Source organism: Tursiops truncatus, chromosome 16 (assembly GCF_011762595.2).
Source record: "Tursiops truncatus isolate mTurTru1 chromosome 16, mTurTru1.mat.Y, whole genome shotgun sequence".
Lineage (NCBI taxonomy): Eukaryota > Metazoa > Chordata > Mammalia > Artiodactyla > Delphinidae > Tursiops > Tursiops truncatus.
This window is the reverse complement of record NC_047049.1, coordinates 11,737,888-11,763,738: the sequence shown is the minus strand read 5'-3', so window position 1 is coordinate 11,763,738 and position 25,851 is coordinate 11,737,888. Positions and strand designations below refer to the sequence as shown.

The window sequence follows — 25,851 nt, the reverse complement described above, 5'->3', positions numbered from 1 at the left end:
TGGGAGGGGGAGTGATGGTACATGGGCACATGAAAAATTTTTAGGGTGATGAAAATCTTCTAAAATTGGACTGTGGTGATGGTTGCACAACTGTTTGAATTTACTAAAATTCATGCAACTGTCCTCTTACAATGAATTTTATACTATGTAAATTTCTCCTCAAGCTATTTAAAGATGTTTCTTTAGGGTGATTCTTTTTTTGTTTTGAATTTTATTTTATTTATTTTTTATACAGCAGGTTCTTATTAGTTATCTATTTTATACATATTAGTGTATACATGTCAATCCCAATCTCCCAATTCATCCCACCACTACCCCACCACCACCACTTTCCCCCCTTGGTGTCCATACGTTTGTGCTCTACATCTGTGTCTCTATTTCTGCCCTGCAAACTGGTCCACCTGTACCATTTTTCTAGATCCCACATATATGCGTTAACATACAATATTTGTTTTTCTCTTTCTGACTTACTCTGTATGACAGTCTGCAAGTCCACCCACGTCTCTACAAATGACCCAATTTCGTGCCTTTTTATGGCTGAGTAATATTCCATTGTATATATGTGCCACATCTTCTTCATCCATTCATCTCTTGATGGGCATTTAGGTTGCTTCCATGTCCTGGCTATTGTAAATAGTGCTGCAATGAACACTGGGGTGCATGTGTCTTTTTCAATTATGGTATTCTCTGGGTATGTGCCCAGTAGTGGGATTGCTGGATCATGTGGTAATTCAATTTTTAGTTTTTTAAGGAACCTCCATACTGTTCTCCATAGTGGCTGTATCAATTTACATTCCTACCAACAGTGCAAGAGGGTTCCCTTTTCTCCACACCCTCTCCAGCATTTGTTGTTTGTAGCCTGTAACTGATTTCTAATCTCATAGCATTGTGGCCAGAAAAGATGCTTGATATGATTTCAATTTTCTTAAATTTACCTAGGCTTGATTTGTGATCCAAGATGTGACCTATCCTGGAGAATGTTCCGTGTGCACTTGAGAAGCAAGTGTAATCTGCTGTTTTTGGATGGAATGTCCTATAAATATCAATTAAATCTATCTGGTCTATTGTATCATTTAAAGCTTGTGTTTCCTCATTAATTTTCTGTCTGAATGATCTGTCCACTGGTGTAAGTGAGGTGTTAAAGTCCCCCACTATTATTGTGTTACTCTTGATTTCTTCTTTTATAGCTGTTAGCAGTTGCCTTACGTATTGAGGTGCTCCTATGTTGGGTGCATATATAATTGTTATATCTTCTTCTTGGATTGATCCCTTGATCATTATGTACTGTCCTTCCCTGTCTCTTGTAACATTCTTTATTTTAAAGTCTACTTTATCTTATATGAGCACTGCTACTCCAGCTTTCTTCTGATTTCCATTTGCATGGAATATCTTTTTCCATCCCCTCACTTTCAGTCTGTATGTGTCCCTATGTCTGAAGTGGGTCTCTTGTAGACAGCATATATATGGGTCTCTTTTTTTGGTATTCATTCAGCGAGCCTGTGTCTTTTGGTTGGAGCACTTAATCCATTCACATTGAAGGTAATTATTTATTTATTTATTTATTTATTTGCAGTACGCGGGCCTCTCACTGTTGTGGCCTCTCCCATTGCGGAGCACAGGCTCCAGACACGCAGGCTCAGTGGCCATGGCTCACGGGCCCAGCCACTCCGCGGCATGTGGGATCTTCCCAGACTGGGGCATGAACCCGTGTCCCCTGCATCGGCAGGCAGACTCTCAACCACTGCGCCACCAGGGAAGCCCTGAAGGTAATTATTGATATGTATGTTCCTATTACCATTTTCTTAATTGATATGGGTTTATTTTTGTAGGTCCTTTTCTTCTCTTGTGTTTCCTACTTAGAGAATTTCCTTTAGCATTTGTTGTAGAGCTGGTTTGGTGGTGCTGAATTGTCTTAGCTTTTGCTTGTCTGTAAAGCTTTTGATTTCTCTGTCGAGTCTGAATGAGGTCCTTGCCGGGCAGCGTAATCTTGGTTGTAGGTTCTTCCCTTTCATCACTTTCAACATGTTGCGCCACTCCCTTCTGGCTTGTAGAGTTTCTGCTGAGAAATCAGCTGTTAACCTTATGGGAGTTCCTCTGTATGTTATTTGTCGTTTTTCCCTTGTTGCTTTCAATAATTTTTCTTTAATTTTTGTCAATCTGATTACTATGTGTCTCGGTGTGTTTCTCCTTGGGTTTCTCCTGCCTGGGACTCTCTGCGGTTCCTGGACGTGAGTGGCTATTTCCTTTCCCATATTAGGGAAGTTTTCAACTATAATCTCTTCAAATCTCTTTCTTGGGTCCTTTCTCTCTCTCTTCTCCTTCTGGGACCTCTATAATGCGAATGTTGTTGCGTTTAATGTTGTCCCAGAGGTCTCTTAGGCTGTCTTCATTTCTTTTCATTCTTTTTTCTTTATTCTGTTCTGCAGCAGTGAATTCCACCATTCTGTCTTCCAGGTCACTTATCCATTCTTCTGCCTCAGTTATTCTGCTATTGATTCCTTCTAGTGTAGTTTTCATTTCAGTTATTGTATTGTTCATCTCTGCTTGTTTGTTCTCTAATTCTTCTAGGTGTTTGTTCTTTAATTATTCTAGGTCTTTGTTAAACATTTCTTGCATCTTCTCCATCTTTGCCTCCATTCTTTTTCCGAGGTCCTGGATCATCTTCACTATCATTATTCTGAATTCATTTTCTGGAAGATTGCCTATCTCCACTACATTTAGTTGTTTTTCTGGGGTTTTATCTTGCTCCTTCATCTTGTACCAAGTCCTCTACCTTTTCATTTTGTCTATATTTCTGTGAATGTGGTTTTCCTTCCACAGGCTGCAGAACTGTAGCTCTTCTTGCTTCTGCTGTCTGCCCTCTGGTGGACCCTTTAGGGTGGATTCTTAAACATAGAACCTTCATTTCCAAAACAAGGTATTTTATTTCTGGCAGCAATTTCTCTCCTGTTACTTGCAATTATGATGTCCCTGTTGTAACTCATTTAGAAAGGCGGCCACTATTTCCAGACCTACTATTAGATGGGCTGGTGGGAATACCGTAGCACGTATCCAGTGGTTTACAATTCAGCTCTGTAAATCGGTGACAGGATTTAGAGTAACATGTTTCACGAGCCAAATAATGATGTATTTACTGATCAACTGAGAGGCCATCTTATCTGACCGCCTCTCCCACCAGCATTCTGGGCGGAAGGAGGTCCAGCTGGCTCAGGGAGCCCCCTTGAACGCAGACACTTTGAGAGGCCCAGCTACTCTCTTTGCTTTGTGAGCAACTGCCTCACGTTACAGTTCTTTAGCTAACGTCACTTCACTGAGATCAAAAAAGATCTCACTTCCCGAAAGGTATTTTTTTTTTAAAGTCTATACCCCAAATGAAACCATAGACTACTGCAGGTTCTTTGAGCTGAATGCAGACAGAAGCTACTGTGTTGGATTGAGCAAAAGAGTAAACTATTTAACAATAAGAAGTCTTAGAAATGGAGGCCTTTTAGAGGAGTTTTAGGTCAGAGCATTGGATTTCCTCAGGCCATTCTTGAGAGCAGACTGGTGCTTAAAGATGAAGACTCTAAGAAAATCCACTGGGAGGTGGACACGGAGGGCTTCTCTTAAACCCAGAGACATGTGCACTGACCTCCCCGAGTACAGAGCAGGCTGGGAGGGCAGATGCTGAGCTTGGAGGACAAGATCTCACCTTCAGACAGGGGCCAAACATTTGGTGGACGTCCATCTGTGACCCATCTTAGGGGTCAGTTTGGCTGGGATGTAGTTCCCAGGTATTTAATCAAACACAACCGAGGTGTTGCTGTGGGGGTGTTTTGTAGATGTGATTAACATCTACAATCAGTTGACTTTAAGTAAAGGAGATTGATTACCCTCCATAGGGTGGATGGACCTCATGCAATCAGTTGGAAAGCCTTCAGAGCAAAATCTGAGGTTTCCCAAAGAAGAAATTCTGCCTCAAGACCACAGCATCAGCTCCTGACTTTCCAGCTTTCAGGCCTGCCCTACACATTCCCAGTGCAAAAACTGCACAAGCCAATTATTTAAAATAAATGTCTTACTATATATATAGATAGGTGATAGATAGATAGGCAGATATCCTATTGGTTCTGTTTCTCTGGAGAACCCAGACTAATGCATCACCTTTTAAACATCAGGGTGGGGCTTCCCTAGTTGCACATGGTTAAGAATCCACTTGCCAATGCAGGGGACACGGGTTCGAGCCCTGGTCCAGGAAGATCCCACATGCCACGGAGCAACTAAGCCTGTACGCCACAACTACTGAGCCTGCGCTCTAGAGCCCGCAAGCCACAACTACTGAGCCCTCATGCCACAGCTACTGAAGCCCACGCACCTAGAGCCCGTGCTCCACAACAAGAGAAGCTACCGCAATGAGAAGCCTGTGCACCACAGAGAAGAGTAGCCCCCGCTCATCACAACTAGAGAAAGTCCACACACAGCAACGAAGACCCAACACAGCCAAAAATAAAAAATAAATAAAATAAATAAATTTATAAAAAGAAAAAGATCTTACTGCAGAGAACAGATTAAAAATTTTTTTAAATTTAAAAAATAAACATCAGGGTACAAAATGTAAATTCTCTCTCTCAGCATCGTAAGAAAAGACAGATAACAAAAGGTTGAAGGGAGACACGAATTTGTTACCAGCTCTCAAACAGGCAATTCAATTCGTTGCCCAAAAGGCAAGCGGCTTACAGCTCCATCTCGTGTGTCCCCCTACCTTTGTCCCAGCTTTTCTGGAATAGCCTATGACACTGCCTTCCTTGTCCATGACCTCAATTCCTCGCAGGGGCTCCAAACTTCTCGATGCGACCACATTCATTCCACTGAGTTGGGCTGTGGATGTAAAGAAGAAAACACACAACAGAGAGATAAGTGTCGGTCCAATAAAGCACCGTCTTTTCAAGTGTCATGCCTGTTTCTTTGATGGTTGCGCTTCCTGATCCTCGGGTGGTACTGGGCCAAACAAGCTCTCCTCTGGGCTGTGGGGTAGGGTCAGAATTGCTGGGCTCTCGGTCTTGGATCCTGACCACAAACTAGCACCAGGTTCTGACACCCCGACAGGATTCCCGGAGAAACCCTGGGGTCCTTGAAATACGCCTACCTGCTTTGCTGAAGCTGTTTTTTTGTTTTTTTATGTTTCTTTAGCCGCGCCACGTGGAAAGTGGGATCTTAGTTCCCTGATCAGGGATCGAACCTGTGCCCCTTGCAGTGGAAGCGCAGTCTTAACCACTGGACCACTGCGCAAATCCCTACTGAAGCTGGTTTGACCAAGTTTCTGTAACATAATTTCCCAAAGTTTACCACTGACATAATTCTGCTAACTCTTCAAGCTGCTATGTTTCCCAAACCCAAATGTGGAGCGTGAACTAGTGAACTTGCAGGCTGGCAAACTTAAAACAATTGCTTAATATCTCTGTCACTCCCTTGGAGTCAGACCACTGGGTTGGAATCCCCTAGACCACCACTTTCTCCCTGTGAAACCCCAGAAAACTTCCCTAACCTCCCCTTGACTCAGTCTCCTCATCTGTAAATGGGAATAATAACATTACCTACCCCTAAGTTGTTGTCAAGATTAAATGAAATAATACATGGACAGGGCTTGTACAGGGTCTTTCAAATGTAATTTGTGCTTCCAGGTTTGTGTTCACCCTTGGACAACTAAAGGAGTATCTACAGAGAAAGTGTCACCTCTCAAACCAAAGACCTAATTTGGGCCTGGGGGCACCGGCAAGATGCAAACAGCGGCCCTCATCAGCTACAGTGTGGCCCAGGGACTTGGGTATCCCCGAAGATGGAGGGAGGCTCCCTGCTTACCGAGAATGACGACAGGAATGACGTTTCTGCTCAAAATGCTATTCAGTGAAAATCTTACTTGGAACAAACGAGGGAATAACTAGAAAATAGGAGAGAAAAATCATTACTGCACGGGACCAGCAGAGAGCAGCTAGTGTCAACTTACTTCCTGTTACAGGTCAGACCCCTGCCAAGTGCTCTCCGTGTATTTCTTGTTTTAATTCCTGCAACACTGACATGTTCTCCCTGATCATCAGAGGAACTCTTGGAGACTTAAGAGAGGTAACAGAACTTGTCCAGAGTCACTAAGCCATTAAAAATTTGAGCCAAGATGTGAACCCAGGCTTACTGGACTCTGAAATCGACATTTTCTCCTATTAGTATCCTGACATCTACAGCAATACACAATTTGTGTAACATGTTTATAAACATGAATAAATTTTTTTTTTTTTTGGCCGTGCCGCGCTGCGTGTGGGATCTTAGTTTCCTGACCAGGAATCGAACCCACAGCTCCTGCAGTGGAAGCGCAGAGTCTTAACCACTGGCCCGCCAGGGAAGTCCCCTGAATTAATTTGTTTTTAAAGATAACAGTACTGAGCCCATGCCTAGAAACCTGGAACATAATCACACAATTTTGGGGCAACAGGATTACAGACGACTTTTATTTTCTTCCTTGTGTCTTAATCACACTTTCTAAATTAAGTTAGAACGTAAAATTTTGATTCTGAGGAATAAAAGAGACTCGACAGATTTCTAAAATACACACTCCAAAAAAGGTGGATGAAGCAATCACTCCTGCGCCTACTAAGATACTCTCATGGGGGCGACGATCCTAGGGAAAAACAAAAGTTCATAGTTAGCAAATACCAGAGTTTTACCCAGGAAAGACAATTAAACACACAAAATCGCCAAAAGAAACAATATGAAATTGCATACCCTCTGGGCCTCATAATACTCACATAACTTGCATTTCCATTGACAATGTTGAAGACTGTACTGTACGTGTAGAAGGAAACCTGCAGGAAGACAGAGGCTAACATGTCACATTCTGGTTTCAAGCACAAAACATTCAATAATTATGAAATAGAAAGAGTTGCTACCTGAGGTAAAATCATGGACTTTAGACTTTTTACTGGCAGCATTGACAAAAATACCTGTAAAGAAAATAAAGCAGATACAGACTACTATATATATTATAAAATAAACAGATAAACAAGGACCTACTGTGTAGCACAGGAAACTAGATTCTATGTCCTGTAGTAACCTACAATGGAAAAGAATCTGAAAAAGAATAGGTATATATGTATAACTGAATCACTTTGCTGTAACCCTGAAACACTGTAAATCAACTATACTCCAATTAAATAAATAAATAAAAAAGAAAATAAAGCAGAGTTGTGAGTGTCTGGGGGGAGGGAGGGCTTGTGGAGCAAAGAACTTGCCCAGGGAGACGCAGACCTGAGACCCCAGGAGCAGGGAAAGTAGAGGAAGGTGCGATGCAGGGGGCTAGTGGGCAGTGGACAGGTGATGTTGGATGGGCACCCACGGGCACTGGGAGCCCCTGGGTGCCTCACAGTGGTCCCCATCTCCAGGCAACTGAGCTGGGCAGCTAAGAAGCAGCACCTGCAGGGGCAGAGGGGTGCTGTCACTTGGTGAGAGCACCTCGTGAGAGCCAAGGTGGACGGCCTCGCTGGGGGCGATTCCGGTTTCCAGGGGAGGGCCTGAATGAAGGGGAGGGCTTGCGGGGAGAAGGTGACAGCCAGTGACATGGGCTTGTGCCAGGGAGCACATCTTAACTCATCAGTCTGCTCCACAGCACTTTGCACGCTATGTGTTCAGAGAAAGGATTACCTATGACACTGTGGACCTCAAGAGGCCCTGGTGCCCGGGGGGGATATGTGGGAGTGGGAGTGGGGTGGGGAGTGGACAAGGGTCGGAGGTGCAGGGTCCTAACCATCTATCAGGCAGTCACGGGACAGAGGTCCAGAGCTGGAGGACACCAGCCACTGAGCTTAGGAGATGGGGGGACATCTTCCTAGGCCCCAGCTTCAGAGCGGTGAGCGGCAGCTTACTCACCATGGGCGCCGTGAAAGGCAGGAGAGCTGGCAAAAAAGACAAGAGGGTCAGTGACAGCAGAGAGAGTGGAAAACCACCCACCCAAAAACCTCTTCTCAGGCCGAATGAAGGCATGGACGTCAAAGGGTATTTTTTACACATGCTGTTTTGTTCCTAATAAAAATAATAGCTGTGCACGTGGCAGAACTTTAAATCAGTGCAGCAGAGCTAGATCTGACCAGGCTCCTGCCCAATGAAGGTAAGTGGTCCCTTATTCCAAGTCCTTGTTCGCCCTTCCACATGAATTCAATACATCTGTGACACTGGGACTTAGAATAAGACACATATACTTGCTCTTCATCCCTGCTCCTGGCACACAGCCTAAAATCCTTGAAATTTCCTAAGTGAGAAGGGCGATAAAGGTGAAAGGAGTGTCTCTTATTCTTCATAACAAGCCCCTTTCAACCACACCTGAGATAATGTCAATGCAGTGACCCTGGGAAAGCACCTAAGGAAGGGGGCTGGTTGCCAGGGGAACCAAACACTTGACCAGAGGGAGGCAAGGTTTTCTAAAGGTCACAAACCACTCTGAAAATGAGAATCAACTCACCTGCAGGTCGAAAAGGACCAGGGATCAGCTTGCTACTGTCAGGATGCACTGTTGACTTCAGAAGGGTGAACACAAAGGTGAGTGTGATGTTTGGTTTTGTTACCTTAGGCTAAAAATTAGGACGGGGCAGAAACTTACGAGACTTCTCTTCCAAGCTTCTTGTACCTAAAAAGAGAAAAACCAGGCAATAGCTTTTAATGGTGGCTTAGCAGCCAATCTCCTCTACAGTCTCATTTCTGGTGCCATGTTTGCTCCACCTCTCACAGGCTGGAGGGCAAACTGCTCTCTACCACACGGACTGAACAAATCAAAACAAGTGAGTCAAATGAATCAAACGAATGAACTGACAGGAAGCAAAGAGAAGATCCACATGAAAATGACCAAAGCATTAAAAAGCCCCAAGTCTCTAACCGAGGAGAGGCCAACACCTAACTCGTCCCTCGGGCGAGTCCCTGAGCGCAGCAAGCCTCCCTGGCTCAGAGCAGAGTGAACTGTGTGCAGACCACGCCATTAGCCAAGTCACTTTTAACAGAGCCAGGCTGCGAGCTCAGAGGCCCCAACAAGTTCCCAGAAAAACCAAGTTAAATGTGTGAGCTTGGGCTTCCCTGGTGGCGCAGTGGTTGACAGTCCGTCTGCCGATGCAGGGGACACGGGTTCGTGCTCCGGTCCGGGAGGATCCCATATGCCGCGGAGCGGCTGGGCCCGTGAGCCATGGCTGCTGAGCCTGCGCGTCCGGAGCCTGTGCTCCGCAACGGGAGAGGCCACAACGGTGAGAGGCCCCCGTACCGCAAAAAAAAAAAAAAGTGTGCGCTTTCTGCAGGCTGCCTTGAGGGACTGATGTCTGTGGCCTCCGGAAAGCCCCGTACACTGCAAGGTAGATAACAAACACTTGGTTTGAGTCTTTGGGCAGGACTATAACCTCGCTGCCTCCAGTAGGAAGTAGGTTCTGACTCTGGAGGCCTGCCTGAATTCTGGAATTTGCCATGGGGCTCCAGGAATCAGCTACAGAGAATCCTCACAACAGATATTGCAACTGCAAATATCTGTTGCACAGGAGGAACCCTATGCCTTTTCTTCTTAATACCAGTCCCTAACACTAGTAACTAATATTAATCTGGTTTACGAGAAGGAATCCTACCTACATTTAAAAAGCTAACCCAACTGGGCAGTGTTTACAATGGCAAAATCCCACCTGATTTCAGACCATGCAAGTAAAATCACCTAAAGGCAACCTCACTCAGCCTTGAGCCAGGCACACCTGGGAATAAGAGCCGTACCCTTTTGTCCTCCAGGTCACTTCCGGATGCATCTTCATGTGTTAACAATAGCTGCCTTGATTTTTCTATTTTTTCCTATAATCGGAGATAAGGAAATCAAGCAATGATCTCAACACTGTTCCGATTTATCCACAGATTTAAGAAGCGCATGTTCACTCACACCTGATTTTAATTTTAAAGCAACGTGGAGCTAAGGCTCTGTACTCCCTGAGTTTCCATTAGATAGTCCTGTGTGTCATTCAGATTCAGACCACCCAGCTTTTTTTTTTTTAATTTTTATTTATTTATGTTTTGGCCACACCTCGCGGCATATGGGATCTTAGTTCCCCAATCAGGGACTGAACCCGTACCCCCTGCACTGGAAGCTCCTTAACCACTGGACCACCAGGGAAGTCCCCCACCCTGCTTCTTAGACAGCTCCAGCGGCTTACCCCACTGCTGCTGCCACCTGCCCCATCTCTTCCACCGGTTCCTCTCTGACTGTCACCATCCTCCTGGCTACACAGGTCAGAAACCTGGAAGTCCCTTCTCTCTCTCTCTCATACCCACATCTAATCAGTTCAGTCTTATTTTCTCTCTTCTTTTTTACTTAATCTGAGAAAAAAAATTAAACAAGAAAATTTAAAAAATGATTACATACAATCCCTTCACCCAGAACTAACAACTGTGAACATTCGGTTATATTTGTTTCTAATTTTTTCCCCCAAAAGATCCATCACCCCCAGTCTCAATTTCCCCTCCATGCTATCAGAGGCGACCACTATTATGAATTCAAGGTATAAACTTCCAGTCCATTGTTTATATTTGTACGTACATGAATACATGTATCCATAAAACAAATATGTAGTTTTGGTTTTTTATGTTGTAATTTGCATAAATGCTGTACTAGATGCATCTTGCTTTCTTTACAAAACATCATGGATACCATGCTTTTCCATTTAACATCACACATATCATATGTTTCCACTTCATATCATAGGTCGATCACCAGATCATCATTTTTAACAGCTAATCAGTATTCCACTGCATGAATATACTACATTATATTTCTCTATTTCCCTACCGATGGGCATTCAGCTTGTTTCTTGTTTTTCTCTATTGTAAACAAGACTATATGGAACATTTGAGCACAAGTACAGGATCATCCCTGTGGATCTGGCCCCGAGGGTCATTGCTGGTGACAGGGTCTCTCCTCCTCCTCATCACTCAGCCACAGCTGGTTCAAACTCTCATCTTTTACTTGGACAGCTGAGCCATCCATCCCCGGAACTGCTCTCAGTCTGGTCCCTTCTGGTTACTCACCACCTGGCTAGGTACAAACCCCCCTCATCTGAATGACACACAAGGACCTTCAAGAAGTGCTTGGTTCACCTGAATTAAAATAAAAGCCCCAGTAGGACTTCCGTGACAGTCCAGTGGCTAAGACTCCACGCTTCCACTGCAGGGGACACGGGTTCGATCCCTGGTCAGGGAACTAAGACCCCACATGCTGTGCAGCGCAGCAGAAAAAAAGGAAAACAAAACCCTAGTAACTGGGTGACCTGGCCCACCTGGCCCCCCCTCCCCCATTTTGCTTACAGTCCGCTCTTCCTGACATTTCCTCCCTGGCCCGCCCTCCCTCCCTCCCTGCCTTCTCTAAACAACCTCCCCCAATTCCTCGCTATACCTTTTGCCCTCAGAACCCTAGGTCAAGGTCTGCAACTAGCTTTGCCGGTCTGTTCTCCATTACCAGGGAGGTTTGTCCGGATCCCCTTTGTTACTACCTGTTGAATAGACGTCTGCTTTTATGTACCACCCTTCCAATCCAACAAGCTCATTCGCAAGGAATAAAAACATGATAATATATATGGATTCTGTTATCTCAGCTGCTTTCAAAAGGGACACACAGTCTTCACGTTTCAGAATAAAATGTGAAATTCACTATCTCTGAAAACAAGAAAATACTTACAATTGAAACGACCAAATTTGTAGGATCCAATAATTCTGTCCACTGAAGAAATCGTTGAATAAAAGACTTAAGAGGGGCAAGAGCACCAGAGAGGTTAATGGCAGCAGAAAAACCAAGATACATGGTAATAAGAGCAGTCGACATTATTTTTGAGAACCTAATAGGGCCTTCCTCTTGCAGCATCTCCTGGAATCCTCACAACAACCCCATCTTACAGGTGAGGCAACTGAGGCTTCCAAGGACTCACGAATGGATTCAAGGAAACCCAACCAGGAAATGACCCAATGGCCTGTGCTCTTAACCACTCCAATATCAAAGTGCTCTTGAGGGTTAAAAGCCCAGACTTTGGGGTCAAATGGGCCTATGTTGACACCCCACATATGACCTTGAAGCACTACCTAGAAAGGTCTCAGAATCTGTTTCTTCACCCTCCTGCAGTGGTTATAAGGCTTAACTCTAGTCATAAAGAACCAGACACCCCAGTGAAGGCTCAATAAAGGCAGTTCACATATGGAGAAAGCAGGCATGGTTTGCTCCTAAAAGTCCCCAAATTTTGCAGTGGTTTCAGCTTTGAGGCCTGGCTCTGCCAGGACACCTTGAGTACCCTGTCCTTCCTCAACATCCCCACCTAACAGAACCAGGCTAGGCTCTACTTTAGGTAAAGGCTGAAAGAGAACACTCTAGAACTGTACTGTCCAATTAGCCACACGTGGCCAGGCCAAATTGAGATGTGCTGTATGTGTAAAAACATACACGGGATTTCGAAGACTTCCTACAGAAAAGGAGGTAAAATACCTCATTCATAATTTTCTATATCGACGACATGTTGAAATGTTAATATCTGTTGGGCTAAATGCAATATATTATTAAAATTTAAATTTTAAAAGCCACGTTTTTTAATGTGGCTACTAGAAAATTTGGAATTACCTATGCATCTCCCATCCTATTTCTACTGGACAGCGCCGCCCAGCCCCACTCTGAGATGGGGCCCAGGTTACTTTCCAGCCATGGCGGCTTCCCGCAGCCCCGAGTCTCACTGTCCGGTGGCTGAGCCTACAGACTCGGGGAAGCTGGGGCCTCCTGGGAGGACCTGTTCCTCTCCAACCTGATGCCCTGCAACAGCTTAGGCAGCGGAAGGCAGACCCCTGAGTGGTGGGGAGTGACTCCTCAGTTCGTGCTATCTGCAGGGGGATACTGTGCGACCCTCGCTTGCGAGGCCTGGGGCAGAGGCCACGCACGGTAACAGCCATGGCCGTCGGCATCCGGCACACTTGGGTTTCCTTCGTCCCCTCCCGGGGTCTGAAATGGGAAGGCGGGTGCTGCGACCACGTGGCCTGCCCAAGGTCACCGCGGCCAGCGGCGACTCCACGCCGCGCGGCCCACGCCCTCCCCGTCCCCAGACGCGCCAGGCCCGGGCCGTACTTGGCGTTCGGTGATCCAGAAGCGCACGTTGGGCTCCATGCGGGCTGCGGCGCTGCTGCACCCTAGGAGCCGCCCATCCCCCGCGCTTCTTCCTCCAGCTGCTCCTCTTCCTGAGACCTACGAGCTGCCGGGAAAGGCCGCGGCCGCCTGGCCCGGCGCGGAGGAGGAGCCGGGCGGCGAGCCCCGCCCCGGGCGCGCGCGCGTCCCCTTTCCCCGCTCCCGGGGCCGCGCGCCCGCCGCCCTTCGGCATCACGCGCCTGCTGTTCTGGCGCCCCGGGCCCCGCGCGTCTGCTGTTGCCGTGAGCTCACCTCTCCCACAGGTCAAGGCCTCCCACCCTTGCTCAGCCCTTTCGGGTAGCCTGGTCGCCTCCAGGCCTAGAGGGGTCACCTATGGAACCCCCGGATCACGGTACCTACCGCGAAGACCCGATCAGGTGGCGTGTGGCGCCTTCCACAGCCTCGCCCTGCGCTCCTGCAGCGTCCAACCACCGCCCCCTGCCCCCCAACCCCAGCACAGGCTTTTGGATATCACCCTCGAAAATCCCCTCAGTTGCACCTAAAGTCCAGCGTACACGGGATCAGGGGTAGTCAGGACTCGCTAAATAATTTGCGTGGCCCAGTGAAAACGTGGCGCCCCTTATTAAAAAAAGACTGCGAATTTTCAAAAGTCGATATCAGAGCATTAAACCGAAACCCCGGGGCCCCTCTAAGTTAAGTGTCGGGCCCTGCCGCCAGCCCGTGAAGCTGGCCCTGATTTCAGTGCACTCTCTCTCTCTCTGCCCAAGGGTTTTTCCCCAGCGCCGGGGCAAATCCAGCTCCTACTGTTGGATACCAGATCAGGTAGGGACCATCTGCAGAGAAAAACGTGACTTCTTTCCGCCTATCCACCCCATCCCCCAGCACTGGGGGGGGGGGGGGGGTGTGTGTGTTTGTGGAAGACGTGTGGATGTTTAGGGTGTCCAGGGGGCTCCTCAGGAGTCCTGGGCTGGGGACCCAGCACCGTCCACTACTTGGTTGTGTGACCCTGGTCAAATCAGTATCTCCAAATCTACCTTCTCATCTGTAAAATGATGACAGCAATTGTACCTATTTTGTTTTTGTTGTGGATCCAATGAGATAAAACGTGTAAAAGCCCTAACAGTGCTGGCTCAGTCTGGGCCACTTACAGGCAGCTGGCCTTTGCCCTCCCTTGCTTTGCCTTCCCCTCTGGGAACATGAAACCAGCTTATCAGAGACCCATGTGGCCTCTCAGCTCCCACTTCTGCTCAGCTCACTTGGCTCACTTTTCCATAGGCTTCAAGACTTCATCTTGTCCTCCAGGAAGACTTCCTTGATGCCTATAGCTGGGTAAGGTGCCCCCTCCTCGCTGTTCCCCAGTGTTCTATGCCCCAGGAATGTATCTGTTGTACCAGTTTAGCACACCTGTATTATCTTGCTGGCTCTCCCTGCAAGTATGTCACAGATCCAGCCCACCTGACCTGCTTCCCTCTCTGGACTGTCTAGCCTTAACAAAGGAGCCAGAGTGATCCTCTTAGAACAAGTTGATGTATCTTCTCAAGAACATTCCTGACATTTCCCATCTCAGAATAGAATCCAAAGTCCTTAGCTTGCCCATAAAGCACTCTGGGCTCCCCATTACCATGCTTCTCCTTCACAGCTCTGGTCACATGGCCCTTCAATTCTTCACCCACCCCAAGTCCACCCTTGCCTCAGGTCCTTTGCACCTGCCATGCCCTTTGACTAGAACCTTCTTATCCTCCTTACTCCCTCACCTACATGTTTTATCTCATTTGATCATCAAAACCCTAAGATAGGTACAATTACAGTCCTCATTTTACAGATGAGAAAACCGACCTGGAGAGACTGACTCCCTGAAACCCTTTTAGAACACACCTGCAACACTCTGCTCTAGTCCCTTGTTCCACTTTATTGTCCTTCCAAACATCCTATGTATTTTTTTTTTGGCCATGCCACAAGACATGTGGGATGTTAGTTTCCCCCACCAGGGACTGAACCCGCGCCCTCTGCAGTGGAAGCGTGGAGTCTTAACCACTGGACTGCCAGGGAAGTCCCCCTGTGTATTTTTATTATGTTTATTCCCTCTAGAATTTAAGTGCATAAAGGAAGGGGTGTGTCTTTTCTGTTCACTCTCTTGCCTCCAAAATAGTACACAGCATATGGTAGGAACTCCAGGATTTATTAAAATGAACAAATGCTTCCATGTTTCTTTCGCCCCCTAAACCGAGTTCCTTGGATGTGGAGCCAGCATCTTATTCATCTTTGTAGCCACTGAGTTCAATGTTCAATAAATGTTTGTTGATATAATCAGAGAAGGAAAACTAGAGTCCCACAGCATAAGCTGAACCAATAAATTAATGGTGTTAAAAATGCAAGTATTAAAAAAAAAAATGCAAGTATTTTAAAATGTTCATTTTTATATTTTTTTACATTGAACACTTCAGGAAATAAAATAATTACAATGATTCAAATGCATGAATGATCCAAATTCAAAATGCAATCCCTGGATTCAATAATTATCCTTTATAATTATGCCCAATAAATATTAGAAATGTATGTAGGCACTAAGTCAGCTAACAAAATAAGTAAAATAATTATATAAAGTATAAATCTCAGGACTGGGGAACATGCATGGTCAGTTAAGTCACTTGGCCACTGTAGGTGGTTTTTTAAAAAACATGATTCACATCTGCTTCAATCACATACACATTCATTGCAAGTGTTTTGTTTTGTTTTGTTTTCCTGGCCACACTGCATGGTATGTGGGATCTTAGTTCCCTGACCAGGGATCGAACCCACGCCCCCTGCATTGCGAGCACAGAGTATTAACCACTGGACCACCAGGGAAGTCCTGCAAGTGTTAAATTAGACAATTGATGCTAACAACTTAAAACTATGATCTTAAAAGAAAATTCAGTTTAATATAAAGAAACTCAAGAAGAAAATTTCAGGACCCTTGATCAGAAGCTTTTGATGCCTGTCACACTACGCTAGTGTACACAAAGGTTCAAGTAAGGCTGATAAAGAAGAGTTGTTTCCTTTTCCCTTTGAAGACATGATCCAAGAAATAGGGGAACTGCACATTCTATAGCAACTAGCCATCCATCCATACACTGCTAATAAAGGACTCCTTACATTAGTAACTAACCACATTTTAAAAGCCTTGGCCAATGTTACAAAAACAAAACATTTAGAGTAATATTTACGAATACAAGCATAATTGTTTTTTTGCCTTCTATAAATAATAATCTTTGAAATGCTAAAAGTGAGTTCCAGCTGTGGTTCTTTTCTGGTGTGGGAAGCTGCAGGTGCACGTGGGATGGTCTACTGATTTACCTTCTCAAAATATTCTTTGGAAGCAGTCGGATGGGGCTTGATCTGAAAATACAAAAACATTTCACTGGGTAAGTGACTTTATGATCTCAAAAGTGAGGTGAAAGCCATCAATTTTTAATCTAAAGTTCTTTAACTTTTTAAAGATTGGTCTGTTTCCTTTAAAATACCTGGATGAAACTTACATTAACAGCCTGCCTGGTGCCTGGTCCCACCCCCACCTGCACCAGCTTCACCCATTTGCACACCATCTACACCCTTGCTCCAAGGGTGGGCTTCTTTCGTGGATATTCCAGGCCAGCAGCCCTTGAGGCAGTGAGGACCTGGGACCCTCTGCTGGGGTCCCATTGCTTTTGGAGAATAAACCTACTGTAGGAGAATCTGGTGTCCAGTTGGCTGGGCAGACTTCTCCATGGGTTTCTACAAACTGGAATGCCTTCACCAAGCGGAGGGTCTCTTCCACGCTTCGGCCCACTGGGAGATCATTGACGCTCAAATGCTTGATGATTCCGTTGGGGTCAATTATGAAGAGACCTCTGCATCAGAATTTATCATCATCAGTATTTCAACATTACCAGAGCTAGACAGACTCTAACTTCTACCCCTTTTTGTCTTTAATTATCCTTGATAGAGCACTTATTAATAAACTCTATCATATGCTTAAAAATGGGGTTTTCCTTGCTATACAAACAGCTTATCATCTCTTATTGATGACAGATGCTTTAACAAAGACAGGACTGGACAAGGCCACCATGGAAAACAGGCAGTACGGTCACATTTACAAATGTGACCTATATGTCGCAGAATCTGTAAGTCACTGAACTACAGAGACCAAAGACTTCTTATTAGTGATGTAGTAAGCATTCTTCGGGCTGCTGCATCAAATCGTGGCAAGAAACCACAAGCAACTGGGAAGGGACAGAGATGTACTTTATCTGTATTCAGTAAGTACTTATGAAATGAGTGAATTCTTGCGTAGAGGGGGGAAAAATCCCATGGGAAAATTTACTGGCCTTGAGGCTATGCAGAGCAGAAATCTAAAGGAAAAACCAAGCCCATCACTTTTATTTATTTTGGTTACCCTGAGGTACAGTTGGTACAGGAAAGACAGAATGAGTACTTAGTACTATTCCATTATTAATAGTTTTCAAAATAATGAATTGGTTCCCTGGAACTCTTCAAATCATCGATTTAAACATATTTGATGTGTTTCAATCACTTCTAGTTATTACTTTTATTGTCAGATTGTCCAAGCCCATCACTCTTTGTCACTTGGCAGCAATGTAATGAGGTGACCCACCCTGGGGTCTGTGCTCATCTTCCATATGAGTGCTGGTGTTACTATGACATATGCAGATGTCATAAAACTCCTAGGTTTTTAACAGTCCATCTTTAAAAGGGTGTGGCATTCCAAGTGTTAATCACTCAGGAAAAAGACAAGTTAGAGAGAACTCAGAATATAAGAAGGTGGTTCCCCCTCCCTGGGCCTGGCCTTTGGGGGTCTAGGCTTTGAGGCCAAGGGGTCCTGGCGCATATGCCCCTGCAGGTGCAGGCAAGGTGGAGTCCACCGTTTAGATGCAGACCCAGGGCTAGGCTGGATCAGGGCCCACAGACTCCAGAAAGAAAGCCTTATCTTACAAGTCAGACTCGACTCCTCCCCCTTTGTCAATCCTGATAGTGAAACCAGTAGGGAGGTAACTGCAAAATTAGCACGACTCTACAGGGGAGGAGATCCTGGGAGGAAAATGCCAGCACTCTTCTCCTTCCCTTGCCACCTCTGTCAAAGCTAGGCTTTAGTTTATTAAAGGAAGACTGTAATCCCCTTGGAGTCAAAAAGGCCCAAGCTCCAAGGTGGCTCCTGGAGCTAAAATTGCAGGTGTGACCCAAGCAGGCCAGACGTCAGCTACAAGAGCAAGCAGGTGAGCGGGTTCAAGCCCGCCCCCAGCAAAACTGGGAGGCGCATCCAAGAGGGGTTCTCGCTTCCTTCCTGGAGGTAAGGTTTTGCCCAATCCCGCCTTCATTCAGCAGCCATCAGGACGCCAGTTCTAAGGCCTAAGTTCTCATCCCTCCCGGCAAGGCTGACAGGCTGGGACAGGTACTAGAACCTGTGCCCAAAACTCTATAGCTGCCTCACCTTATTTAATCCTCACAACCAACCTGGGAGGTACATTCGCATTTTAGTTACAGGAAAAATGGGACTCAAAGAGGTTAAATATCTTGCTCAAAGTCATACAGCTATTAAGTAGCTGAGTTTAAATAAATTCAAACTCCAGTCTGGTTCCAGTGCTTGCACAAGATCCTAACCATTCCAGAAAACGGACTCCTACCCTTGCTGGCCACCTCCCCCCCCCCGCCCCACCCCCGCTCATCTCCAAACAGTCTGATGGCTTCACCACCAGGAGTGGCTCCCAGACAGTCAGGGAGAGTGGAGCAGTGTGACCATCAAGACATGATATCCTTCTTCAGAAACAGGCCCAGGGTGACGCAGGGGGCACACATGTCTCAGCCATTTCTGAAAGACTGCCAACCCTTGCAGGAAGCATCCATCAGTGCGTATTAAAAGACAAATTAAGGATTTGGGGTTCTCAAAATTCCCTACCAAGGTGTCTATAAATCCCCTGTGAAGTAGGATGATGCTAAACATGAAAACCAATTTTAAGTTCATAAGAAACAGATCTTACCGTAGTGCAAGGCCGGGACCTTCTAACAGCACACCGTAGTCTCGGGAAATCTGTTTAGTCAAGTCTGACAAGAGTGCGATGTGCATGTGGCCCAAACCGCCATTCTAATAAAAATGCAAACAGGGCTGGTTGTTATACTGTGGCTCCCGCAGCAGCCTCGGCCCGGCAACACGATGTCTGACTGACGGTGGCAACGGACAGTGGTGACCGAGCACCAACAATGGGCCGAGCGCTGCTCTAAGCTCTTTCTGTTGTCTCACTTCCTCCTCTAAGCATCCTGGAGTAGCTACTATCATCACCACCACTGTACAGATGAGGAAACTGAGACACACAAAGGTTAAGTAACTTGCTCCAGGTCACAGCTAGAAAGGGGCAGAGGCAGGATTTAAACCCAGCTGATACTACAGACCTTTCTTTTTCTAATTCTTACAGTATCCTTTTGGTTGAAGATTAATTTCTGAAGCATAAAAATGGAACAGTTTAAAAAAAAAAAGAATACTTTGAATAATTTGATTGATAGTCCGGCAGCATAGCTAGAAATTTTGATTCTCCCAAGCAAGTTTCTAGGCAAGAATACTGACCGTGGACAGCAGTGAAATCAGAAAACTTAATCACTGTCCCACATGGCTCGCAGGGTCCCGGGGACCTACAGGGTACACGTGAGAGGGGAGGCAATGAACCCCAACTGTTCCCCTGCCCTGCAGAGTCTGTTCTCTGTTACTGTTTGTACTCTGGAAAATACAAGTGTAGTGGGGAGTAAGTACATGCAATGTTAAAGGAGATACGGGTGGGTAGAGTTTAACAGAATTTGCCAGTAGGTTAGGCCTGACAAATAGCCCATTTCAGGCTAGTCGTGCTTTAACAGCTTCTACGTTGGTCTTTAATGGGATCATTTGAGTTTTTAAGATCACAAGTGCAGACACAGCGTGAATGATGTTTATACCTTCCTTGGTGTGTTTATCCAGGCCAGGTGGGTGAAGTGGGAATCCACTGACACTGCAACGACTTCACAGTTCACATCGTGAAATTCATTGGCTTTGTCACTGAAAGCAATAATTTCTGTAGGACACACAAAGGTGCTAGGAAAAAAGGGTAGAAATTTTCATCAGAGAATTGAAAAACAAGGCTTTAAAATCTGAACAATAGGTGTCTAAAAACTAGTTCAGGGACTTCCCTGGTGGCACAGTGGTTAAGAATCCGCCTGCCAATACAGGGGACACGGGTTCGAGCCCTGGGCCAGGAAGATCCCACATGCCACAGAGCAACTAAGCCCATGTGCCACAACTACTGAGCCTGTGCTCTAGAGCCCATGAGCCACAACTACTGAGTCTGCGTGCTGCAACTGCTGAAGCCCGCGAGCCTAAAGCCCGTGCTCCACAACAAGAGAAGCCACCGCAGTGAGGAGCCCACTCGCCGCAACCAGAGAAAGCCCGCGCGCAGCAATGAAGATCCAACGCAGCCAAAAATAAAATAAATAAATGATTAATTTAAAAAAAACTAGTTCAGTTTGCTTAAAGGTGAGAAAGGCAAAATGGTTAACCATCCTCACTGGACTCCTGGTCACAATGATACTCCAATTTAAAAAAAAAGAGTTATCACCTTTCTATTTAAGAATCATATTAAAAAAATGGGGGTAGGGGAGGCATATTCCAAGAAGACAAAATTTTATCTAAATAAAGTAGCTTCATGAGAAAATTCATTTTATCCTTACTTTTCTCATTTTCCCCCCGAACCAGTGAAAACTTCCTCACAGACTGGCTTACAGGAACCACTACTCCAGAGTCCGTACATTAAACCCCTGCCCCATTAAGAGGAATGCCACTTCACCCCCTATATTTATCACTTGTAAATTAGCTACAGATGGAAACTGTATCAACAAGACCATCAGTGACAAAGGGTCAGCAGCAACCTTCCCCTTGACAAGAGTAACTAGAGACAGGCAATGTCAGCGGCGGGGCGGGGATCTCTGCTTGCTCTCAGGATGACATTAAAGCATCACAGAAAATACACTTACAAATCCAAAGGATAGAAGAAGAGCACTAAATATTTCCCCTTAAAGTCATCAAGGCTTATTTCTTTGAACTCTCCATTGACAACAGCTGTACCCTTAAAATCGGGCGCATGCTGGGTGACGGCAGGGGCATGGCATGAGGAACCTGAAAACAAAACATAGTACACACGTATATAGTTCATGGTTAAGCCAAGCACTTATTTGGTTTTATTTAATCCTCTCACAGTAATTAATTAATAGTGTAATTAAAAGTTCAGTTCAATTGTACATCTTAGGTAATTTTTTCTCTTTTCATAGTTCTAGACTGTACACAAATTCAAAGTGCTGTGGAAACTAAAATGACAGGAGATAGTAGGGATGGAATGAACATAGAATTAAGGACAACATGACCCTCGAGGTGGATTCTAAGTATGGTTCGGATTTTGCCAAGACCAGGGCTGATGGCACAAAAGAACAGGGCAGGTGTGGGGAACAGCCCGTGGCAGAGCTTGATATAGAGAGCAGGTGTGCATGGAGGGAAGACATGTGGGAGACAAAGCAAGGCTGGTGAAGGCCATGCTGCAAGGGCCCTTATATATCAGGCCGATGAATCTGTTCTTAAAAGAAGAGATACAGGAATCACTGGAGGCTTTCACGTAGGGGATGGATGATGCGTCGGCTGTTCTCAGGAAGATCAGTCTGCAGGGGACAGTAAGAGGAACAGGGAGGGGGGAGCCTGATGTTAGGAGGTGACTGCAGGCATCTAAGTGAGAGGTGTGGAGGGAAAGGGTACGGCAGAAGGAACAGAAAGAAAGGAAAGGATTTAAGAGCTGTGTCAGAATTGGAGAGGACATGCTTCTACCTGGGAAGGCGGGACAAAGGAGGCCAAGGGTCAAGATGCCTGCTTCAGAAACAGGAGGAGCTGTTGGGAGGGGGGTTTGGGACAGGTGACAAGGAAAGGTTTAAACCTGTGGCATCAAATCGCTACCAGAAATTTCTTAAAGCTCTGGGGAAGTAAAATTGTAAAATTTTTCAGAACATTTCACCCACAGAGGGTTTGCTAAAGTATATCCCCCGAAACCATTACATGTTAAATACACTCTTTTTAAAAGGTGCGATAGATCTAAAGGAGGCATTTCCAGATATCTGAGGCTGTACTTAGCAAACCTCAGATTCTAGATAATGGAGTGTAAATCTCAAGAAATAGCTGTGTGTCACTCAGATCACGGAGCAGTCCATTCGACTGGCCTAACATGGCCAAGTGGAGCCCGCCCACAAGTTTGAATCCAAATGCCTTTAGAGGAGCTGCACTGTCAGTCCCCAGTCAGCTCACACCCCTTCAAACACAGCAGGCCCAGAGGCCTCTGAGTGTTCTCACCCCACTTCAAGTTCCCCAACACGGGATTAAAACCTCTGGAACCAACAAGGAAATGCGACACAAGGGCAGATTGCCTCAGTGATTCTCAGCCCTTGGCTGCACACCAAAATCACTTGGTGAGCTTTTGAAAAATACTGATGTTCTGGTCTCACCCCAGAGACTGACTCATTTTGTTTGGGGTGGGACTGGGGCAGTGGTATGTTTGCAAAAGCTCCCCAGCGGAGTCTAATACACTGCCAGGGTTCCGAGCCCCTGTACAGAGATGACACATGTTGCCATTTTCTGGTTCAAACCAAAGCATAACAACACTTACTGGTGCTAAAGGCGAATTTTGCTTGAGCAGAGCCAGACGACAGTGCATTTGTCAAGCACGTTCTTCGAGAAGCAGCAGGCCTAAGGGCTGCAGAGGCAGAAATGCCCCAAGGAATGGCACTCACTTGTCGGACAAGCTAAAAAGAGAAACACTTTAAATTAGGAAGTATTCCCAGAATGGTGGCTGAATCCCAGCTGAGAGGGCATCAGGCCAGTAGTGGCCTCGGCTGTCCTTATTCCTGTGAACAAAAATACCAAACTCCAAACTCTAAGGGCATGGATTGAGTCTCCATGTTCTTAAAATTCCCTTCTGCTTCCTTATCCTTCAAGATTGTAAAGGGGGTTGGGGAGGAGGAAAGGGAGATGTTGGTCAAAGGGTACAAAGTTGCAGTTATGTAGGATAAGTCTTGAGATCTAAAGTACAAGCATACTGACTATACTTAATAATACTGTATTGAAGCTGGCAATATGTTAAGAGTAGATTTCAGGTATACTCATCACACACAGAGAAGTAACTATGTGAAGGGATATGTCAATTGGTTTGGCTGCAGTAATCATTTCATTACGTATATCAAATCATGATGCACACCTCAAGTATATAATTTTTATTTAAAAATATATATAAATTAATGAATGGAAAAAAAAAAAAAAGACTGCAAGGCAGAGAATTATAAGAACATAAAGACTCCATGCTTTTAAGAGCAACCCAGAGGATTCAGAAGCCGGGAAACTTGGCCAGGCCCTGTGTATTAAGCCCTTTACCAGCAGATCTGCTGAGCATGTTCTACTATGGTCAAGGTTTTCCCTAGAAAAGACAAGGGCCTTCCAGCTCCACAGAGAAGCAAACAAGCAGAGCAAAGTTCAGCCTCCGGGAAAGTTTGGACAGGGCTCAAGGGAAACGTTTGCTCAATTTCAGGGTCCAGCATGACTCAGGAAGAAGAAAGAGGCTGCGCTGAACCCCACCACGAGAAAGGGAGGGCGGGTAGCAAGAGGGTACTAGGCTTTGCCTGGAGAAAACGGCCCTGGGACCGCCCTGGGTGGGGAGGAGAAAAGCGCCTTTTGCACGTAAGCATTTTGGTTACTTTGGCATTTTGGTTTTCATCCAGCATTTAAGTGGCTGCTCACGGAAACATCATTCTTTCTTTGTTAAGGTGAGGAAAGTTAACTGAGGTTCGGAAAGGAGACGTCACTTGTCCAAGGTCACAGAGTCGGTTACAGAACCGGGACCAGGGGCCAGGTCGCCTGCATCGAGAGCCAGATGCTTAGGTAGAGAGGGGACCGGGGACCCACGACCTGGAGCGAAAGGGATTTGGGCAGGGGACCACAAGAAGGGTGGGTGGGGGGAAGGGCGGCTCTGCGCAGGCGCAGGGAGCCTTCCGTAGAGGAGGAGGCCTCTGGTCCGTTACCCTCCGATATACTCCAAGAAGGGTGAAAGACCCCAAGGCCGCAGGGGAGCGGGATCCCATCTGGGAAGCACGTTCTCGGAGCCACCACAGTGTCTCCGCGCCTGTGCCCCGCCGCCAGCCACTCACCGAAGTCCGGAGCAACCTTCCCGCCACGGCCGCCATCTTCAGGGTGCACGGCACCCACGGGGCAGACGGAGAAGCAGAGGAGGCGGGGTCTACAGGGAGGGCGGGGACAGGGGCGGGGTCTAGGTAGGCGGGGGCGGGGCCCGGCCGGAGACGCGGCGGGGAAGAGCTGCATCCTCCTCGCCTTCTGGGGATCCTCCGCGTGTAAACGTCCTTGTGGTCGGGTCCCTTGACCCAATTCATACGGGGCTAATTCCTGTTAAAGCTTCTAAGTAGCTGCATGCTTGAGAAAGCGACACTTTATTTCTATTTGTCGCCCCAACCTAAAAAGGTCTAATCCAGGTGGGAAGATAGATATTTCCATATTTGCTACTTTTTGTGAACCTGTGGATTACTGTTTCTGTAAAAGAATCCCTTTCCTATTTCAGCCAGAGGTGTAGCCTTGTGGCTTCTGGATGAAATGAAATTAAATATTAATGCAGGGACTTCCCTGGCGGTCCAGTGGTTAAGACTCTGAGCTCCCAATGCAAGGGGCGCAGGTTGTGATCCCTGGTCGGAGAACTAACATCTAGCATGCTGCATGGCGTGGCCAAAAAAAAAAAAAATTATTAATGCAATTTTAGTCCGTTAATAAGATGAGTGGGTCAGGCACATCAAGGTTTGTGTTGTCCTCAAAACCTTTAGGATGATGCATGGGCTTCCGTTTTGTCTTCTTTTGCCAAAATTGGGAGAATTAGGACATATCTAAAATTTGTTTTCTGTTGATTAGTAAAGCCAAGTTCTCAGTGGTGAGCAGGGTACTTTGAAGCAAATTCATCAAACATGATAAAAATCATACAGTGGCCCTACAGTAAGTGTGACAAAATGTAGATTCTAGGTGAGTATTCTTCAAACACCAGGCCTGTTACCTGAAAAACCAGGTTCGCCTCTTGTTGGGTGTGGAGCCAAAAGACACAACCGAGGCAAAATCCGGAGGAGGAAGGATTTATTACTTGCAGCAAGTAAGGAGAACACCAGGGATCTTTCCCAAAGCATTATCTCCTCAAACAGGAAAACTGGGGAAGTTTTAAGCTAAGGGTACATGCATATTCATGAAGGGGCTTGGGTGGTAGAAAGAGTCCAAGTTTTTTTTTTAATTTATTTAATTAATTTATTTTTTATATTTATTTTTGGCTGTGTTGGGTCTTTGTTGCTGCATGCGGGCTTTTCTTTAGTTGAGGCAAGCAGGGGCTACTCTTCATCGCGGTGCACAGGCTTCTCATTGCAGTGGCTTCTCTTATTGCGGAGCGTGGGCTCTAAGCATGTGGGCTTCAGTAGTTGTGGCACACGGGCTCAGTAGTTGTGGCTCGTGGGCTCTAGAGTGCAGGCTCAGTAGTTGAGGCACATGGGCTTAGTTGCTCCACGGCATGTGGGATCTTCCCAGACCAAGGATCAAACCTGTGTCTCCTGCATTGGCAGGTGGATTCTTAACCACTGTGCCA

The 25,851-nt window shown here is 46.1% G+C and overlaps 2 protein-coding genes and 1 long non-coding RNA gene across 10 annotated transcripts in view; 1 reads left to right on the top strand and 2 right to left on the bottom strand.

Moving 5' to 3' along the window:
* The window catches only part of SFXN4 (sideroflexin 4), a 33,978-nt gene extending 20,678 nt beyond the window's left edge, over positions 1–13,300 (bottom strand). For 3 of the 7 annotated variants that reach the window (XM_073793905.1, XM_073793904.1, XM_019940089.2), the window contains exons 1-10: positions 11,708–13,123; positions 9,760–9,834; positions 8,621–8,647; positions 8,483–8,537; positions 7,894–7,919; positions 6,918–6,971; positions 6,777–6,833; positions 6,584–6,649; positions 5,839–5,917; positions 4,742–4,857 (exon numbers count right to left, since the gene is read on the bottom strand). In XM_073793905.1, the coding sequence (XP_073650006.1) occupies positions 4,742–4,857; positions 5,839–5,917; positions 6,584–6,649; positions 6,777–6,833; positions 6,918–6,971; positions 7,894–7,919; positions 8,483–8,537; positions 8,621–8,647; positions 9,760–9,834; positions 11,708–11,890 (738 nt within the window). In that variant the 5' untranslated portion in view covers positions 11,891–13,123. The other 4 variants (XM_019940091.3, XM_073793903.1, XM_019940092.3 and 1 more) reach the window with 4 other exon arrangements.
* A 41-nt stretch (positions 13,301–13,341) lies between these two features.
* Positions 13,342–15,765, top strand: LOC109550701 (uncharacterized). The gene is made up of 2 exons (XR_012326879.1): positions 13,342–13,969; positions 14,423–15,765. It is a non-coding gene; the product is annotated as an uncharacterized lncRNA (long non-coding RNA).
* Positions 15,766–16,041: 276 nt separating this feature from the next.
* PRDX3 (peroxiredoxin 3) lies at positions 16,042–24,481 on the bottom strand. 2 transcript variants are annotated; one of them, XM_004323984.4, is made up of 7 exons: positions 24,374–24,480; positions 22,843–22,978; positions 21,176–21,317; positions 20,105–20,240; positions 19,162–19,265; positions 16,851–17,016; positions 16,042–16,525 (listed from the first exon to the last, which is right to left on the bottom strand). In XM_004323984.4, exons 1-7 carry the CDS (start codon positions 24,407–24,409, stop codon positions 16,472–16,474), a joined length of 774 nt encoding a protein of 257 aa, XP_004324032.2. In that variant the 5' UTR covers positions 24,410–24,480; the 3' UTR covers positions 16,042–16,471. The 2 variants fall into 2 exon arrangements, with proteins under 2 accessions (XP_004324032.2, XP_019795653.1); XM_019940094.3 differs by lacking the exon at positions 16,851–17,016 and having other exon boundaries at positions 24,374–24,481.
* Between the last annotated feature and the right edge of the window lie 1,370 nt (positions 24,482–25,851).

Coding starts and splice junctions, on each gene's coding strand:
- PRDX3 (XM_004323984.4), bottom strand. CDS start 24,409: ATGGCGGCCGTGGCGGGAAGGTTGCTCCGGACTTCG. Junction 19,266..20,104: donor GGATAAACACACCAAGGAAG/GTATAAACATCA, acceptor CATTTTTATTAG/AATGGCGGTTTGGGCCACAT. Junction 16,526..16,850: donor GGACACCAGATTCTCCTACA/GTAGGTTTATTC, acceptor TTGTATTTTCAG/ATCAAGCCCCATCCGACTGC.